The sequence below is a fragment of the Colletotrichum paranaense genome (assembly GCF_030867605.1).
Source record: "Colletotrichum paranaense strain IMI 384185 chromosome Unknown Scaffold_2.1, whole genome shotgun sequence".
Lineage (NCBI taxonomy): Eukaryota > Fungi > Ascomycota > Sordariomycetes > Glomerellales > Glomerellaceae > Colletotrichum > Colletotrichum paranaense.
This window is the reverse complement of record NW_026848960.1, coordinates 1,243,837-1,263,146: the sequence shown is the minus strand read 5'-3', so window position 1 is coordinate 1,263,146 and position 19,310 is coordinate 1,243,837. Positions and strand designations below refer to the sequence as shown.

The 19,310-nt window shown below is 50.7% G+C and overlaps 4 protein-coding genes across 4 annotated transcripts; 2 read left to right on the top strand and 2 right to left on the bottom strand.

The window, feature by feature from the left end:
• Positions 1 to 3,798: 3,798 nt before the first annotated feature.
• CPAR01_02304 (uncharacterized protein) lies at positions 3,799 to 6,232 on the top strand (the record flags this gene model as incomplete). The annotated part of the gene is made up of 6 exons (XM_060486592.1): positions 3,799 to 3,833; positions 3,893 to 4,601; positions 4,658 to 4,727; positions 4,809 to 5,346; positions 5,432 to 5,600; positions 5,777 to 6,232. 6 exons carry the CDS (start codon positions 3,799 to 3,801, stop codon positions 6,230 to 6,232), a joined length of 1,977 nt encoding a protein of 658 aa, XP_060353920.1.
• A 387-nt stretch (positions 6,233 to 6,619) lies between these two features.
• On the bottom strand, positions 6,620 to 8,443 carry CPAR01_02303 (major facilitator superfamily transporter; the record flags this gene model as incomplete). The annotated part of the gene is made up of 4 exons (XM_060486591.1): positions 6,620 to 7,635; positions 7,711 to 8,011; positions 8,121 to 8,177; positions 8,300 to 8,443. 4 exons carry the CDS (start codon positions 8,441 to 8,443, stop codon positions 6,620 to 6,622), a joined length of 1,518 nt encoding a protein of 505 aa, XP_060353919.1.
• A 5,513-nt stretch (positions 8,444 to 13,956) lies between these two features.
• On the bottom strand, positions 13,957 to 14,665 carry CPAR01_02302 (purine-cytosine permease FCY21; the record flags this gene model as incomplete). Its single annotated transcript, XM_060486590.1, has 2 exons — positions 13,957 to 14,365; positions 14,658 to 14,665. 2 exons carry the CDS (start codon positions 14,663 to 14,665, stop codon positions 13,957 to 13,959), a joined length of 417 nt encoding a protein of 138 aa, XP_060353918.1.
• A 1,173-nt stretch (positions 14,666 to 15,838) lies between these two features.
• On the top strand, positions 15,839 to 17,801 carry CPAR01_02301 (uncharacterized protein; the record flags this gene model as incomplete). Its single annotated transcript, XM_060486589.1, has 8 exons — positions 15,839 to 16,026; positions 16,079 to 16,194; positions 16,290 to 16,469; positions 16,528 to 16,604; positions 16,673 to 16,788; positions 16,851 to 17,395; positions 17,460 to 17,548; positions 17,607 to 17,801. The coding sequence occupies 8 exons, from the start codon at positions 15,839 to 15,841 to the stop codon at positions 17,799 to 17,801; spliced, it is 1,506 nt and encodes a 501-aa protein (XP_060353917.1).
• Positions 17,802 to 19,310: the final 1,509 nt, after the last annotated feature.

Sequence of the window (19,310 nt, the reverse complement as noted above, 5' to 3'; positions counted from 1 at the left end):
TATTTCTCTCAAAGTTGTGCCGCACAGACTCAAAGCTCGAGACCAGCCTATCAGCGCTCGGTGGGTAGCAAAGCACAACAAGAACATAAAAGCAGGCAATCACCGGTTGACAAAATGTTCTCGGAAAGCGGACAACGGGGCGAGTTCAGACTCCATGGAAGACTTGGACACAGACTCTGACTGAGGGTGTCCTGATGGCTGGCTTTAATGGCTTGGACTGTAATGAACTATGGATGAATGCGTGCCTCATGACACGATTGATCATTAGCAATCAGTCACAGAACCTTGGAATGAAATTGCGTTGCTTTTGTTTTTGATCTCTCCCGCCTTCCGGGCAACTCCAAGTTAGTGATGGATACTTGACCAATTTTGAGAATTGGACACCAAATTTTCGGGCTGAGCGTGGCCCATGTAGGCAGGGTATTACCTGGACATCGCGATATGCACAAACATCGATACTTCCCCTTTACAGGTAGTTTCCTTTCTCCTTCTTCTCTCTACTTACGTACTCTGTAATTTGACGAACTGTATGTGACCCACTTGTTAATACAGCCTTTGCGCCAATGGGGTTCGTTTCCATTCGACAAGGAGCTTAATGTGAACGTAAATGCCGTGGCTTCCCTGAGGATCGTCGAAGCCGTAACAGGTTCTAGCCATTTCAAATCAGCGGAAGTTTATTGCATCTTACCCGGTGTGCCCGGCTTGCCCCAAAACGGGAAGCCCTATCGTATCCATGCTATCATGCCGAGTTCCAGATCCACATAAAACGTATTGAAACAAAGTAGGGATGAATGAGACTTACCTTTTACACTGCATACAACTATGTTGACAAAATAATAAGGGGATGAAAGCAGAATGCATGAGGTAGACGGTAGTAGTGACTTCAAACCACTTGTATGTCCCGTTGACATATTATATATCTTGAATTATGCGTACATTGTAGGATAACCTCGAGAGCGCTCCTTACGTCACCCAGCTAAGTTAGATAGCGCCATATATGTATCAAGGGATTTCTGGTGCGTCCGCTGAAGGATGAACATCGCAAATGCGCTGTTTTATGTTCTTGTCAATTCGATCTTCGGACAAGAAGTCATTGGAGAAGAGATAATGTACGCCCCATTCACTACGCCCATGTGAAACTAGGCTTACTTTGAGGCTCCGAATGCAGTAAATATTTTAGTCGGCATGCATGTTGCTGAAAACAGGATGCCTGGAGTGATTTCGTGGCGTGTATACGCACATAAGCTCAAGACATGGCATTCTTTTAACTCACCATATCTGTCCGCTTTTTTTTGTCACCCTTAATTTACCCCACGCGAAGCTAGAAGCAGAACACTATTATCATCGACATGAACTCTCAAATGTAACATGGCAGATCGTTGCTGTTGGGCCGACGCACTTTACATTCGTTATATACTGAAGTACAGTACCTGGTACACATGCATGTAGGAAATAGGGTCAGTGATAGGTCGGGACATATCCGGACACATTCTTTGATTTAGATGTGAAACAAAATCGTCAGTCTTCAAACTTATCTTCGGGCCCGCGAATTGACTCGGATTGTACGGAGTAATACACGGGCAGTGCACAAACTATGAAGTGAGGCCATCGCTCGCACCTGAATTACTCCTTAGATTGGTCACGCAAAAATCGCATCTCCGCTAACCCTGGCACGGGATTTTCCTATCACATGCCTAAGTTGAAGTTGCACTAAGGGTTCGTGAACTCCTGAACCAAACCCCCCCCCTTTCTTTTCTTTTTTTTTTTTCGTCCAATGCGACCATGTAAGTACTCTGCCTCTGAATGGAAAGAGTTCTAGGTTGGGCCTACGTCTAGATCAACATGCAAATCCCCATGCGAGATAGCGCGAAATTTGGACAACAAGGAATTTGTCAAGAATAACGTGGCCAGGGAAGGATATTAACATGAGCTTTTGACATGTATACTTGGGATATATGTGCTTTCAATTTACCCAAGATTGCGGTAGATCAAGTGCTCAAATAGGGTAAGATCGGCCGATTTAATCAGAACTATTGAAAGTTGGGAATTTGAGAGAACCTTGCATATGGCTCATTCTCTCAATTCCTCTTTCTCCAGGGGGCAGATCATCGAGACCAGGTAGCATCCGTGCTTCCATTTGTGAGGTAGGTATCGCGTAGAAAGGTTGCATAGCGAGGCGAAAGCTCTTTATTGATAGCTTCGTAGCCACAGAAGTACCAATCGAGAGATTTACATGTATTAATACCTACTTCTGACAGTCCTATGATTTCATCATAACGCACACTTGTATGAATAAACAGATATAAGCTCCTGGCTTTGATACGAAACGTGGTTCAGGGCTAAGGCTACATTAAAAGAATGCACCCAGTTTTCATCGATACCTTCTCGTTTTATCCACTACACTTTGACGTGCGGACTTTGCTGCTGCCTGAGTACGTCCCCAAGTGTTAGCCTATCCTTGTATTTAGCTTGTGGGCATTGGAGCGAGAATCTGTGGCCACAAGGGTCGGCTTGCGAACGCACAAATAATTTCCGCATCATCCCTAAAGGCAGTACCATATAGCTTCAACGTTGAGCAGCTTGACCGGCATATGAATGGGTCAGCCGAAAAAGCAAATCTACAGCCAGATGCCGAATTCGGACAAATAAGAATGCAGCACCGCCTGCCAATACCCAAGCCATGAGCGAAGCCCCAGTTCGGCTTGCTTTCTAAAGCTTTTGTCGCGACAGATATCTTTATGACCAGGTTGGTGGAAGTAAAACGCACTGTGGACACGGCCTGGGAGAAGAGGGGGGGGGGGGGAGGCACATTCTTACTTTAGCTTCAGCACAGGTGAGCTGGTGCAAAGGAAGCAGACAACACATGGATGTTTTGAGAACTTGGAGCTTTTGAAGTTTCATTGCTCGATGACGAATGCTCGTCTGCGAGGGCGGTCTTTTCTGAAAGAGTCTCGATTGTATGTGTATTGTTGAGATTGCCGTAAATCGCGCGGTGCCAAAAGTCAGAAAAGGTCACCTATTGCGAAACAGCCGTATTGATTCAGCTGAACCAGTCGGCTTCCTCTTCCCGCGGCACAGCTGGTCACTCGTAAGTGATCTACCATTGGTCTGCCCCTGATGATAGTAAGTGGCCTGAACGTAATAGCCAAGCTCCCTTTTGAGGTCACGTCGGACTTTCTCGAGGTCTCCGGGACATGTCAGCGAGGCCTTCGTCAAGAAACAAACAAGCGTTCATTCTTGGCAAAGATCCCATTGATGGGTACTACCCATGGTCAATATTTACCAAGCTTAACTAGCTGCTGAGACTCATGAGGGATTAAGTATTGATGACATTTGGCACATGTACTTCCTGTACCCTGGTGCATGATCCATGCCCGGTGATATACCAGAGGCCTTGTCTTGGATGTGGGGGCTCTTCCAGCACTTAACGCTCTGGATCATTCAACCCCGAGGGTCCACGTATCCAAGCATTCATCTGCGTGGCAGGAAAGCTCAAGATTCTGTGGATCCCGCCAAAAAATTCTTCGAGAGGGTTTTTGGCGACATGAAAGCTTGGTCCCTTGCTAGTTTGAGTCTGGGCAATATGTGTATAGGTTGGTTGCGGTCAACGGATTAGAGACAAGAAATATACCTGGGATCCAAAGTGCTTACTACTTAACCCCAATACCCCTTATGTTGATTCGAGTCGCTCTGTGTTCTTTCACGGGCGCCACTCAGCTTATAATTTTGTTTACCTTCTGCTTCGGGATAAGACTTCATACTGTTATGTGCTCGAGGCCAATTCTCAAGAGTCATGCGATGTCCGGCGCTCTGATGCGCCGCTGTACAGACATGTAAGCTAACACTTTCGCTGTCATTTAACTCAGAAAACTAGATTGGTTAATAACCGTAGTGTTGTTGGCTTGGACTGGGGGAGTACCTCTGTTCGCTTGGTCATTTGCTTTTTGCCCTCGGACGGTGAGGCGATTGTTCCAAAGCCGGAAGAGTTGTTTAACCAAAGGAGTTTGCAAACCCAAGATGGTACTCGATATGAAAAGGGCGCTTTCAACGGGTACATCAATATTTCAGGGACTGGAGAAGTCTACACTGGCGATGAACTAAGCCCTTCAGCCACACAGGTTTCGGCAAAATTCTTTCTAGGTGATGGTTTTCTCGACACAGGCCGGAACACAATCAACGACGAGAATTCCCTGCGGGTGGAAGCACTGAGAATCAAGGACAAACACTCTGATTTCGAAACCATCGGAAAGAAAGGTTTGGGGTTAATCCTCGACGCTGTCTTCCTTCGCTTAGATGAAGAATGCCGCAAGATGGAAAGACCTCTTAGGATTGTAGATTTTGGCCTCTCAGCTCCTGCTCACTGGAGTGTCACAGAATACGAAAGGTACAAGGCTCTGATTAGGGAAAAGTTAGAAAGCAGCCCAAGACTGCTTACTAGTCGATCGTTCGATCTTGATCAGATCTACGACCATCTCCATTTACATACAGAAGCGGAGGCAATGGCCCATTTCATTTCTTCCAGCGAACACATCGCAGACAGGAGACTTGGTACGGACGCCAGCCAATATGTGCTTTTTCTCGACTTCGGAGGCCACAGCATGGTACGTTCTCTTCATTCTGTTCCAGCACATTTAACCGCATATTCTGACGCGCAAAGAATGGCTGCCTTTACTACGTAAGACGAGCCGGAGGCAAAACGGCCCTTTTCAGAGTCGGTGATCCCATCGGTAAGCCTAGCGAGCGGACTGAGAGTGCTTTAAGGATGAAATAATTGGTGATCTGTGTGCTAACCTCTCTGTTTACAATAGCAACAGTTGGCGGCGGAGGCATGTGGGAGTCATCCGTTGGTGACTTTTGCACCAACCACACCACATCGGACAACGGTAAAGTCAGCAGCCAAGAATTCTCGTATTTGCTTCGTAATGAGTTCCTCAGAGAATTCCGTACGCGCCTCATAGCTCTTGGGAACAACAATCCGTTCAAGGAAGAGTCGCCGAATGAATTCAAGTCGCAGTTCGAGGACATTGATCTTACTATCGCGAAGCCGGCGAAGTATTCTTCAATTTCCAAGCGCTTCCACGTCAATATTCCGATCCATGATCTGACCAAAATGTTCAAGAAAGCCTTTCTTCAGCCATTGCTTGAAGCCGAACGCGGCATCAGGAATCTTGAAGCTGAACTTGCATCATCGCAAAAAGACATCCGTGGCCGGATTGTAGTATCTGGAGGCGGCGCCAAGAATCAAAGAGTCAAGTACTATTTGTTCAAGTTCGTCGAAACGGTTTTCCAAAACACAGTATCTCCGCCTATAGTCTATTTGGATCAGAACCCGGAAACCCCAAATGAGTAAGCATGCTTCCATCTCGATATCTATCTTGACAAGAACAATAAAGAGAGGAGGCCGGATGCACTAATACTTAGACGCAAACAGATCATTTAACACTGCCAAAGGAGCGGGGCTGGCGACGGCTAAAGCACACCAGACAATCCAAAATTACATCAAGAATGGCGCTGCTTTTGGAATACAAGTGCAAAGAGGCCGAGGTGGTGGCGGGGATGAAGAATGGGACGATTTTGCTGCTATGATCCTGGCAAATAACGTGAGTCAGGCAAATGTCCAAGAGCATAGACAACTTTGCCGCGTGTTGTTTTGTTGACATCAGGCTGTCAGAGAAGAGGAATGAAGGAATCGCGGTACCACACATTCCAAACTGACGGCACCAACAGGTTCAGGATAGTCTGCGATCCCTTCGGCCTGCACCAGTCAATGTCCCAGACTGATACACAATCTCTACGCTATCTCGACTGTGGCGCGCATACCTATGACTTTCTGGACCTTTTCATGCCAAGTCAAGGGCAATGGCAGTTCCGGCTTTCTGTCCCGGAGAATCAGAGTTCTGAGCATGAGCATCTAGTCCTTGAGAGACTTATGGTTGACAGAGGCCGTGAGTTGTGGACGACATACGACAAGACCAAGCTCAATGTATTTTTCAGCCGATCGACATCGACATTTTTAGTCAGACCTGATCGGAAACTCGATAACTTGCACCTTGGTCTAGGCTTGACCCCAGACGGAATTTTTGTTGCTTGTACGGCGGAAACTGAGAAAACTTGGTTCGACGAGGTCCAGCGTCGGACGGATGCCATATGGGCGGAGAAAACTAGGGAACCGCCCAATTACGAGACAACAGGTGCCAAACTTGTTGAGTTCAGCTCGGACAGTGAGGCTTAGTGTTTTGAGAGGTATGAAAAGTAAGCGGAACGTGACGTACTTCTTCTAGATTGTAGAATACAAAATTACGTGTTTCATTGTACCAAGCAAGAGCGTAGGGTCCGAATTCATTGTTTAATAGTATAAGGTAATATGCAATAATGTAGTTTCGTAACAGACTACCTTAAGACACAGGCTGTACATACATACAGTCATTGAAAGCACGTGCAAATGAAGAAGTGAAACGATAGTATCTAATGCAAGGATGGTATCATTGACTCCATAAAGACAAAGAATCTACAAAAAGGCGCTCTAGAGACACTTGTAACTCAATCTTTGAACGCAGAGTTCATACCTCGTGATCCAATTTCTATAGCTGTAATAGCAAATCAAAGCACTACATAGCACCTAGAGCGTGTACATAAAGTCAGGTCGCTTGTCTCCAGCGACCCACCTCTGCTCATCAGTCATGCCAGCCCACTGGGCATCCATCTTGCCGGCTCTGCGGCGACTGTTGGATACTCTAAGCGCGAAGTGCATGAAGATGGACCCACCAAGGAGGAAAAGAATCTGGTAGCCCAAGACAACACCGTGGCCAGTGAGGTAACGAGGGGACTCGGCCTTGATGTAAATGTTGGAGGAGACAACACCGTTGAGGTTACCCCATCCAACGACCATGCCCAGAACGAAAGCGCGCTTGAGAGAACCCTCGGTATTGTTGATGACCCAGGAGAGGGTGTTTGAGATGGTCGGGTAGATACCAGCGGCGCCGAGGAAGGTTCCGGCGTACTGGACCTTGGGGTTGGTCGTGGAGATGAGCATGACGAATCCGACAATACCAATAGTGACAGTCGCGACGTTGCAGTATCCACGCCAGCGGGTCTTATCGGCAATGATACCAACAGTGACGGTGAGAGCGGCAGCAACGGCGTAAGGCGGAACGGAAAGCAGCTGGGCCTTGGTGCCTTGGTGACCCATGCCACGGAGAATAGTAGGCAGGAAGAGGGAGAAGGCATAGAGGGGTACGAGGCAGCCCATGTAGATGACCATGTAGCCGTACGTCTTCCAATCCGTCATGGCAGCGTAGATGTGGCGCTTGTCAAAGTCCTCGGCGGTGCGGCCCTGCTTGTCGGCGATGAGGCGGCGCTGGACGCGGATACGCTCGTCGGGAGTCAGGAATCGGGCGCCCTCGGGCCAGTCGAACACCATCCACCAGCAGAAAATTCCGACAAAGACGGTGGCCAGACCCTCAATGATGAAGATCCAGGCCCAGCCGGGCTTGCCGCCGATGCCGTCCATCTTGGCGATGGCTGCGGCGAGGAGACCGCCAAAGGAACCGGCCAGAGCGGCGGCGGAGAAGAAGACAGCAGAGCGAACACCGATTTCGGATCCCTTGTACCAACAGGAGAGGTAGTAGTTGACACCTAGTGTCTCATATTAGCCTCTGAAATCTCACAACCATAGGTTCCTGTGAGATCATGATGAAATAGCGAGCTTACCAGGGAAGAGACCAGCCTCAGCGATACCGAGGAACCAGCGGGCCGCAAGGAGACCGGAAAAGTTGGTGCACAGACCCATGAGCGTCATGATCATGCCCCAGACGATGATGATTCCAGTGAAGAAGATGCGGGGTGTGAGGCGCTTGAGCAGTGCATTGGTGGCGGGCTCGAAGACGGCGTAGCTGATGAAGAAGATGGTGAGCGACATGTTGTAGTCGGTGCCGCTCATCTTGAGGTCATCCTCCATGCCGGCGAGACGCGCATTGCCAATATTAGTTCGGTCGAGGAAGGAGAGGAGGTACTATGAAGAAATATGAAATTAGTATATCGTCAATCGTATTGTGCGCGCGCAGCAGCTCATGCGCTGAGATTCTAGGGGAAGGTGAGTGAGAGGGAAGATCATGTCTTACAAGGAGGGATAGCCAGGGGACCAGCCAAAGGTCGACCTTCCACATGAGCTTCTTGTCCTAGAAAGGAAAGATGAGTTAGCATGAGTGGACTTATTTCTTTCGTCGTCTTAATGAAGCGTGGAGTGAGTGAAGGCTTCACGACCTCATCACTCATAAGCCGGGTGAGGGAGCACACGTACAATAGCGGCACGCTCCTCTGCAGACTTTCCGGCGTCGGGATCGGGTAGATCAGCAAGCATCTGCGCCTGCTCGAGCTGAGAGTCGATGGGCTTCTCATCCGAGCTCTCGGCGAGCTCGTGATCTTTCTTCCCGTGGCGATCCATGGCTACGGTATTGGAACGACGGTTGTGGGTAGCGGGAAAGGTGTTCGATGTGCGAATGAGATTTCCGTATGCGCGCGAGCGCGTTGGAACTAGGTGTGTCGCTTTTCCGAGGTTTGTGTGTGGGATCCTGCAGAAAAGTTTGCTTCCCTTTTGCCTTTTGATGGTAGAAAAAAAAGAACCCTCAATCAAGAGAGGTAGGATCCGTCGGAAAGGCAGGCGCACGAAATCTCGTACGTGGCTCGCTTAAATGGTCGGGTTACTCAGGTGTATTCACCAGTAACCCAAGCTCAGGATGAGAGGGGATGAGGAGAGAGGTTGAGCAAGACTCGAGATGTGGTGGAACGCGGCAAACGGGAGGCGTTGAAAGGAGACGGAGAGGTTAAGTGGGAGAGAGAAATACACACAGAGAAGGTGTGTCCCAAAACAACCTGGATGAGCTTGAGGGGTAGATCCGAAGCCAACGTGGGATGAAACCTTGAGCGCTGCTTCTTATAAATTCGACGACAACATGGGATGTAGGCGGCCGTCTCGTCTCCCTCTCTTATTCAACGACAGTCCTGCCATGCCCGGGACCCTCCGTGGCCGCCGAGTGCTACCCCCGATCCACTCACACTCACACTCACACTCTATACATCGCATACCCCAATGGGAAGGACGAAATTGGCTTCCCATCTGAATGGTTTCGTTGGATGGCCCGCCCCTCTCTTCCGGAGTGCTTGTGTAAACAGCCTTCACCGTGCGGGCTTCCGACGGGAGGGGAACGGGAGTACTTGAAATTCGGTACCGGAAACCCTGTCTGCTAGTTATAGCTTCGCCTCCGCGCCGCCTACGACATGGACTAAGGCTAGATTGAGGTCTGGGAGCCTGGGAGTAGGGAGAATGATAGACTCAGGGAGTGCCTCATCCGTAACTGCGGGCAGGGTTTGCAGGGCTTATTGCCTTGGGCTTCGGTACGTACTACGTAGCCATGCAGTATGCAGGTTGCTGGTCGTGGTCTTCCGCGCAGCTGGCTTGCATTTCGAGACGAAGAGAATGGCAGGGGGCTTTGAGTTAGGGATGTGAGTGGCTGGCTCTAGCTCAGAGAGCTCAGGTTGAGCACTTTGCTTGCTGCTTGTATCTCCGACGTCTCGACACTACGAGTCGCATTTACACTAGGGAAAGGTATCCAACTTCCTCGTCCGTACGACCGATGCCTTGCCCCCGCCAATGCATGCCCAGAGCTCTTGGCACTTCTCATGAGCCAACCCCGGAGCGGTTTGCTGTTAGCGATTGGCCCGCAGACTTGCGAGTCTGGGGCTAGTCTGGAAGGCAGGCTGTGGGCAGGATTGAGGATGGGGGTCTCGCAATGGGAGCCCGTAGCCAATACGACGATGGGAGGTGGTGGAGAAAGAGGCAACTGGAGTCGACGATGTCCAGGCCGTTTGAGCAACCTCAATGACTCGTCGAGCGCAGCCCTCGACTTCTTTTTCTGCCCAGCCCGAGACGCCTGCGCTTATGCTGGCACCAGACGCAAACACGACGGACAGTGTGCCCTAAGGACATTGCAAATTGGCCAATTGGAATGAGACCATTGCTCCTCGCTGGCAGCACATTACCTGCACGTCCCAGTATGTGACCCGAGGGATTTGTTTGTGCTACATTACTCACGGAGAGGATGTTCCCTGCAGGCTAAGGAGTGCTGGACGGCTCACGAACACCAAACGGAAACGCTAGATTGACGAGAAGGTCGAGCTGAATGCATAGAATGTTCGATTCTTCCCGTTAGCTTCCTTGTATCCGAAGTATGCGAGCCCTTCAGGACGGGTGCTGCACTAAGTTCGAGCCGTCCTCCCCCAAGTTTCTTACAAGCTTCTTCTCGTCCTGATGGCCATCGCGGCGCGGGGGAGGATACGGGGAAAGGGATGGGGAACCTGTTGGAGGTTATGGTGGGCAACATGAAGACAGGGGTGAGAACATGAACAATTTTCGATGGACTTTTCCCTCGATATCATCTCTCTCCTCAGTGCCGCCATTATCCTTTTGTCATCATCGCGACCCCCTCTTCCCCTCACAAGTCTCTCCACTCAACCACCGACATTCGTGGAGGCCCCCTGACGAAATAAGCATAAGAAACAGAAAAAGTTCGGACATTGAGCGAGATAGTTGGCTAGAGACAGGGAACCAGCCTTCTCACGAACACCCTATGCCGCGCCCCTCTTTCTCTCTTCATCCCCCGCAATCCTGTTTCTAGGCAATTTTCCCCGCACGGAGAGGGAGTCGTGGAGTTTGACGAGAGCGCTCCGATTACTTTACGACTCCATTTCAGTCGAGGTCTTGGAAAGTCTTGGGAGGGGCCCGGCAGTGGAGGCGAGCTAATCAAGCTACGGCTCTTTGCCAAACTAGGGGAATTCTTGCCGACATCTGTGATCCTTCAGGCTCTTGGGGAAGACCTGTTTCCTGGTCTGCCAAGATCGTGCTAGAGAAGAGGCCAATGGGGCATCGCGTGCTTTTGACTTCTGTCGCGCTGTCATGTGCGATCAAGTCTCGTTCCATTGGGGTGGATAGTACCCAGCCCAGCCTGTATGTATTCATTTCCATCAGCGACATGGATGATGGCGGGCCAGCGGGCTTCTTCCCGCCATTCTCATTCTCCAGTGAAGCCGAGACCGGGCAGCACACCGTCGACGTTGGTTGGAGCTTGGCGGGCGCCCAAGCTAGCTAGACGGTCTTGTGAGCAGTGAGCTTGTCGATGAGAGTCGAGCAACACGAGCTCCCCATACCGACGGAAACCAATGGAAGGGAGCGATTTTCGCTAGATAGGCCACCTTCATGAATTGTGCAAGCCACAAGTCTCTTCTCTTACCGAAAGCTCGTAGCAAAGGAGGAGACCGGCGTGATCTTGGCGACTGATGCGCCCGTTTCCCCGCCGATGTCCTGGGAACAGCCGCCGTCCAGGGCACTGCGCGAAAGACGGCTGGGAAAGCGGTCGACGAGATAAGCTTTGCCGCCATTGAGACCGACTTTGACACGAACTGTGGCTCTCGAACTGGCGGCGCCGCCAGCCTGGGGCAACTTGGGGTTAGCTGGCACTGGGCAGCCTAATGGTGGCTCCCAAATGGAACAACGCGCGCTTTTTCGTTGGTCTTCTTACTTGGCGGGGAAGAAAGAATCTAGATCGCAATGTGTCAGGGCTCCTCTTCCCCGGATTTCCTGGTCAACATCAGCCCATCCTGGACTGAAATCACAGCACCACCGAGCACCCGCAAGTTGTTCCGGGAGAGCCTTAGATTGGTGGTCAGCAATGTGCAAGTTCCAGGAAAAGCTTCGACGAAATACGCGATGTTGGATGGACCACAAAGGCTTCCGCAAGCCAAGCCAGAGAACAGGTCCCATTATCGACGTCCTCAGTGCTCTTGGCAACAGGCAGTCCGGTCCCAACAACATTCGCTCAGCATGGGTGTTATCCGATGGCACATCTCTCAACCGCATAAGCCATCTGCGAGACCACGCGACGAACGCCCATCCGAGTACGGAATGGCCCAATCATAGTCCCAAACCATTCTCGACGAGGCGAAACCCTATTTGAACGGCCACTTTTGAGAGGTGAGCTAGAAGGTTCGTAGTCCGTTGACCGGGTATGATATGGCAACACTGCCTCAACTCGAGAGAATCACGACAAACAACAGTGCCGTCTAGGCAGGATAATGCCGTGGTTTCACGACGTCCCGGTCTGGTTCCGCGATCCCTTGCACTTGGTTCTCGAACAAGATCGTCTCCAGCGCCGTTCCCGCCTTAGTGGCTTGCGACCTGGCGGGCAACCTCTACAAACGACTCCCAATATCGCGGTCGAATGGAAGTGAAGAGGCTGTGACAACTTGCGCTCATAACGTTCAACTGGCATCTGAAAAAAAAAGGGTCACAAGGTAGTCAGACTTGAACCGTCACATGTCTCGGTCGCAACCGGCGTAGATTGCTATTTGCTAAACAGCCACTGCCGAGGGACATCCGCGATTCGATATCGTTAATGCGGATAAGGAAAAGTAAGGGTGAGAGTAAGATGAGTGGTAAGGGGTGAGATTGAGAGCAAGAGTGAGGGTGAGACTGAGAATGAATCTGTGAGATTCAGTGAGTGTGAAGCCTGGCGGCATTGGCCAATTGTCGGTCGAACCATCTTGCGCTTCTCACCTACTTCGTGTGAGAATGTGTATATTCTCCTCCTGTCTCTCTCCCTACATCTAACTCAATTTCATCCCATGCAACCTCGTCTGTTCGAGTAGGTGACACAGACCGAGCGGTGGTGCGGTTTCATTTCCGCGGCCTCGGAGCGACATGTCCTGTCCTGCATACAGTATGCGGCGAAAAGCAAACAACTCTTTTTTACTTTTCTCCTTCTCCTTACAGTCGTCCTAACGTTTTCTCCCGGATCTTACTCCCGCCACTGCCGCCGCGACAATGAAGAAAAAGGAAAAGTCGGACATAGTACAAGATCTTCGGACGAGTTTCGTCTCAGTTGGTTGGTGCAAGATCTCTCTGCAATGCCCCAACTCGGGCGTTATTCCAACATGAGCAATCTTGTGCGAGACGGCTTGCGGCCGAAAACGTGTTGTTTGCTTCCTTCTTGCATATGCTGCTGCAACACCACGAAGCAGTGCATGGTCAATATTCCGCCTGTTTACATGTGCTCTTATTCGACCGGCAACGATGATCCCGAAAATGCCTCGAGGAGGGTACCAAGGGGATGGGAAGACCGGAAAAGGCATCTCTTTGATAAGAATTTGCCAACAAAGAACGCAAGCTGTGACAGATGCAACCTTGTTTCAGGGTCGTAGGGAAGGATGAGGCCGCCCTGAATGTCAAATTGTTTGCTAGAGGCACCCGACGCGCGGCATGCCCAGAGAGGGACGCATGGCCTGCTGCAGGAGGTTGAGGACTTCGGGTGAGTGAATCACCCATTGTACTTTTCACTCTGGGATCCCTCATCCTTCATCCCAAGAGATCCTGTGCGTCAAATAAAACGTGGGAAGAGAGGCGATGCAGGTGTCCACGCGCATAGATCTATTGCTGCGCCTGATATGCTTCTGCCCGTGCTTCCCTGCCTATGGCAAGCAAACAGTAAAGTATGAATCGGACCCAATAATGATTTGCTACATATCCCTCATGAACCTTTCCATCTGCACAGTAGACGATTCTTTGATAGAATTGCTACCCCTACTATCCTCCCCAGCGGGCCAAGCGGCGCAGCTCGTACAGCAGACCCGTTAGACCTCACCGCCATGGCCCCATTCATCTCGACTCTCCAGGGGTATTCTTCGTCGCCCTGAGAATCTTCCTTTCCAACGATCCAATCGCCAAATACAGCAAACCAAACACCACAAACGCCAGCTAACTTCCAATATCCCCGGCCGTCTCGACGATCGGCCCGATCCACCACATTTGCGCCATGCAGGGAACGAGGACGCCGAGGCAAGAGAAGCACGACCAAACGCAGCCACGCCTCGCGGCAGCCTCGCGACGTTGTCCCAGGAGTCTGGGTCCTACCTCGCGCATTTGACGTCACGGAACCAGAGGTGGTCGACGAGCACCACGGTCCACGGTCCACGGTTCACATTGAGGAATGCCACGGACCAGTACCTAATGAGAGGGACGAAGGTCTCCAGACTCTCAATGAAATCTGCGGTGTCACGAATTTCAACGAGACTTGCCACCGATGCCATCATCGGCGCATACGCGTCGTAAGAGACATTTGCGGACCTTCGGGGAAAGGATGAGAGGAGAAGCTGGAAGTTGATGGTTATGGTGTATCTCTTTGTTGCAATGTTGCCGAAGAGCGTGGATGAGAGGACTATGCTTTCGAACTTGCTGAGACCTCCTGCTGGACCGACCACAGCTGACATCACCCTGTGGACTGTTTCGTTCTCGTAGGCAGTTTCGAATCGAGGCGCGCTGGGTACTGTTCCTTAAATGGCTGCGCTGAGGATTATGAGGAGGATCGCATGAACGGGTGATCTGCATAGGTGTACGAGGAGATCCTCAGCCGTCGCTTGGTCCTCAGTAGGCTGGTTAGGTCGTCGCCAGAAGCGCAAAGAACGTGATAGCTAAAGCCGAGTCCCTTACAGCAAGCCCGGACGTTGCGCCTGGCATCTTGAAGGTGAATCTACCTCCTATGTCACCGATAAACTCTTCGCGTCGCTAGAAAGACGAGTTGAGGATAACGCCGTGTTAGATAGGCACTCACAGGAGCATGTTCGCGTTCATCACCACCACAAGGTCAAGACATTGATTGTCTTCTTGATGACAAGCTAGTCCACGAGAATCAGGGCGGCGGCTCGCGCTTGAATGTTCCGGCCGAATGTGACTCGACGATAAGGGATGCCTTTCCAGCTCTTTCACTCTCCTCTCTGCGCATCTAGGATAGAAACTTCGCTTTCCGTATCGCGCTTCGTTGTGGCGAGAGGATGACTCCGAAGAAAGCGTTCCATTGAGCCCATTCTGCTATGAAAGCTCGATTATACCTGTGATGGTCGTGGATTAGAGGTTGTGCAAGACAGGCGTCACTTTTTGACGAGGTCAAAGCCGACAGGTCTTTTGGTCATACTTGAAGGCCAAGTCTATCACTGCTTAAAGGGGGTGTTGAACCCGATCGCGCAGGGGCTTGATAATAACAGCCATATGATTGACTTGGACAAAGTACATGTAGAGGTGAAGGTTTTCTTCGCCAAAGTGTTCCAAGTGGGAGCCGGTCGCTAAGAAGCCATCAGCCTCGGCCCTTAGAAGCCGCACCTCGCATCTCTGGACAAGATGAAAAACAGGCAAAAGACATTGTCAAATATCTCAAGGTCCTAGCCTCCGATATATCGGACCTCCTAGCGGCCACGAGCCCATGGTAGCCTATCACTAACCTTGAAACTTGGCACCCCGGATATGCGCCGGAAACATCACCGCAAGCCGGCCCTGAAGTCCCCACGAGCCGAACCCACACAGATCCACCGTTCAAGAGCCTCTCTGCCAATGTGCCAGTCCGCTTACCTAGCAGGCCTAGCAACAGATTACATCAATGACTGCCCAGGCTAACTAATGCGAACCGTCCATAGCCTAAGAAACGGGGACTGGCCCCTCTCCCTTCTCGGATGACCGTGCCGCGGCAGACCCGCCGCTGTTCGCCTTTTCCGAAACCGGCGCCGAAATATTTTGGCCGATTTCTGGGTCTGCGTGGGGTCCAAAATGTCATCGGTCAAGATTTTTCGTAGGCCGAGGTGGTATGAGTATTTCGCCAGCAGGGGGACCGCAAGGGGCATTTCTTCCTTTTATTCTCAATCTTTCCCTCCGCCAAGAGAACCACAAGTCCATTGAGCCGTCCGGACGGTTCCATCACGGCCTCCACTTCCCCGATCTGCGGCCTCCGACTTGCGCCCCACGATGGGCGAACCTAAAACCGATGGCCCCGATGCCGAGACCGGCGTTGCGGCTGCTTCGAACCCCCAACCCGGACAGGAGAACCTCGTGCTTCCGCTGGAAGGGAATGCACCAACGGAGCCCTATAGCATCTTTTCTCGCACAGAGAAGTGGTTCATTGTCGCAATGGTCGCCGTTGCGGGATTCTATAGGTAAGTAAGGTCTTTCCGTGCCTCACATTGCCTACCCTGACATTCGGCGTAGCCCGCTGCCGGCAAACATTTACCTACCTGCTATCCCGAAGCTATCAGAAGCATTCGGCAAGTCCGTCGAGCTTCTGAACTTGACAGTGACAGCCTTTCTGGCGACTCAGGGCGTGTGTAAGTAAAAGACGACCTGCAAAAAATTGCCCCCTGATATCCACCCTACCAGCTATTCAGTGAATGAATACGACCTAACACTTATACCTGAATAGCTCCGATGCTATGGGGACCCCTCTCCGACCGCTACGGGAGGAGGCCAGTCTTCCTAGTCTGCTTGACCATTTTGATAGGAGCGTGTATAGGAATAGCCGTAATTCCTACAGACGCTTTCTGGCTCTTGATCGTCCTCCGATGCTTGCAGGCTGCAGGTTGCGCTAGCACGATCGCTCTTGGTAACTCGTCCTTTTCCTCATCCCACTCTATGTGCGACGCTAATCAATTGGGTATCAGGTGCGGGTGTCATCGGGGACATTTCGACTCCCGAGGAGAGGGGAGGATTCTTCGGCACGTTCAATCTGGGCCCTATGGTACGTTTCGCCAACTATTGGAGCTTCGCGAAAGGTACCTTACCCTATCATAGTACTAACACTATCAGCTTTCACCCTGTATCGCTCCGGCGATTGGTGGTGCACTTTCTGATAAACTTGGATGGCGCTCCATTTTCTGGTTCCAGGTCATCATGGCTGTTTGCTGCCTTCTCTTCATCCTTTTGTAAGTTTCGCCCTCCCTTTTTTTCCTCGAGACCGTGCGCTGACGGCTACCCATCTCTATAGGTTCCTCCCGGAGACTCTCCGCAACCTTGTCGGCAACGGAAGCGTCTCTCTTGGTGGAGTATACACCCCTCTTCTACCCGTAGTAGGTAGATCCCGGAGGAAGAATAAGATCCAGGGCAACAAGCCCGGCGTCAAACGATCAATCAACCCTTTTGTCATCCTCGTATATCCCGACGTCGCTATAACCCTCACGTTCACGGGCGTCGTTTACGCAGTCAACAACACCGTTGTCACGACGGTTGCCTCTTCTTTTGCTAAAGTCTACCCTTGGTTGTCCGAAACCGCCCTCGGTCTATGCTACCTGCCCACGGGATTCGGCATGATCGTTGGCAGCACCCTCACCGGCAAGTTCCTCGATTGGGATTATGCTCGTATTAAGAAAAAGGTTGAGGAATCCGATGGCGCTATCTTATTCCCTAAGGAGTATGCACGTTTAAGGACCATGCCCGTGTTACTGGTTCTTTTCTCCGGAGCTGTCATAGCATGGGGCTTTTGCGTCGACCGAGGGGTTCATATCGCTGTTCCTCTCGTCCTTCAAATTGTCTGTAAGTTGACCTCATGAGCTGCATGTCCTTGATAAAGTCGCGATCCCACAGCTGACGCTTCTAGTGGGGTATACATCGATTGCTATTCTCAACACGACCATGACTCTGATGATCGATATTCTACAAACTAGGAGCTCGGCTGCGACAGCATGTGTAAGTAACTTGCTCTGAAGAACTATGCCAGAAATTGGCAATGCTAATGTTGTCACAGACGAACCTCGTACGCTGCTTACTGGCAGCCCTCTTGGTGGGTCTCATCGACAGGATGACGGCTGCGTTGCGCATCAGTTGGAGTTATGTTCTACTTGGCGGCGTTTGTGCTCTACTCCTACCCCTCATGTATATAGAAATGAAGGTCGGGCCAAAGTGGAGGATGAGGCGAGACTTGAAGTCCGTGGATGACTAGAGACAGTGTCTGGCTTTGATATCTATGCCTCATTTACGTACCTCGATACGGCACAAAAGGCCATCAATACTTCTACCATGTTGTACTAGTGCCCAACCAAGAATCACATTTGATATCGCATCATCCACATATGGACACCACAACAGCCTACTTGGAATTTAGATCCAGAGGATTGCCGTTTTGAATTTCCTCGCTACCATCATATATCGAAGGCTTCGCGAGTGACCTGCAATACCACCGTCGTATTTGTTCCCAATACCAAGAGTAAAATAATGAAGCATACATTTCTATAGGGTAGGCAAGTGGCAATGCTGCATATCATGCCAGTAATTGCTCTTACACGTGCGCCGCTATAGAAGCCACCAATTACCACAGCTTGTACCGATGTCGCCAGGTGCACCCCCTACACAGCCCCAGTTACAGCTAAGATAGCAAATATTTGAGGCCTTTTAAGGATGTTTAATGTACTTGCCAGTCTGAATGTGCCGTAACACAACGCGGACGGGCCCTGTGTTGCGCTTTGTACCTGTTCCTCTACGTGTGAAAACAGCCTCTACAACTTGAAGAATAAGCCTTATTGCTTGTATCACGTTCCATAAACAGTGAATTTCAAGCCTGCAACTGGAATATAGAATAGCCTATTTTATTATATGGCAGTAAGTTCGCTTTTACCGCTTTTGCCACTGCGGCATCCCTTGTACTTCGACCTCAATACAATTTAGCCCCCAGTACTTGACTTGCGGCAACACCCCCAATTCCTTTCCTTTTGGGAGGCACACACCAAGAAGCCTAAGCACGTATGAGATTATGGGCTGAAGCAGGATTAAGTAAGAATAAAACGATTGTATTAGCTAGCAGACTATCTTTCCCTCCTCTCAGTCCAATCGGCGGATGAAGTGCCGTTCAGAATAAAGGGAAAACGCTGAATATCGCAGTTGTTCAAAGGCTGTCACCTAACCCGGAATATTAAGAGGCAAGATTAACATCGTCACTGTCATCTTCGGAAGTGGCTAGCGAACACTCGGTTCCCAATTCGAGTGACAATGGGGTGTGCTCGCCTTGTTCTCGTAATGAGCAACTTCTTGTCTCCATCGATCTTGTGGGAGGCGTCCCTTGATGACTGATAGGCTCGTAATCGGAATCAGAACTGCTATCATGGGTGTTACCAACAACTGAAATCTGTGCACCTGAGATTCTTTCGTTTTGCCCCTGTGATGAATCACAGCTCCCCGCTGAAGGTAGTCGAAAATGAAGGAGATGACCAGTAGGCTTCCATCCGAGTTGTCGCCTCTTCGTCCGTGGCGACGTTTCCGATACCTGTATTTGGCGTTTGCGAGGCGGAGGATGGTTCTGTGTGCTGCTCTTCAGGCCTCTCAGCTGTTCCTTCACGGAATCCACAGTGCAGGATGTAAGCGTTCCCTCTTCACTAAGTCGAAGACCACGACCTTCATCATCCACATCCGTGTCGAGCAAGAAACAATTTGAAGAATTTTCAAAATACATGGGACA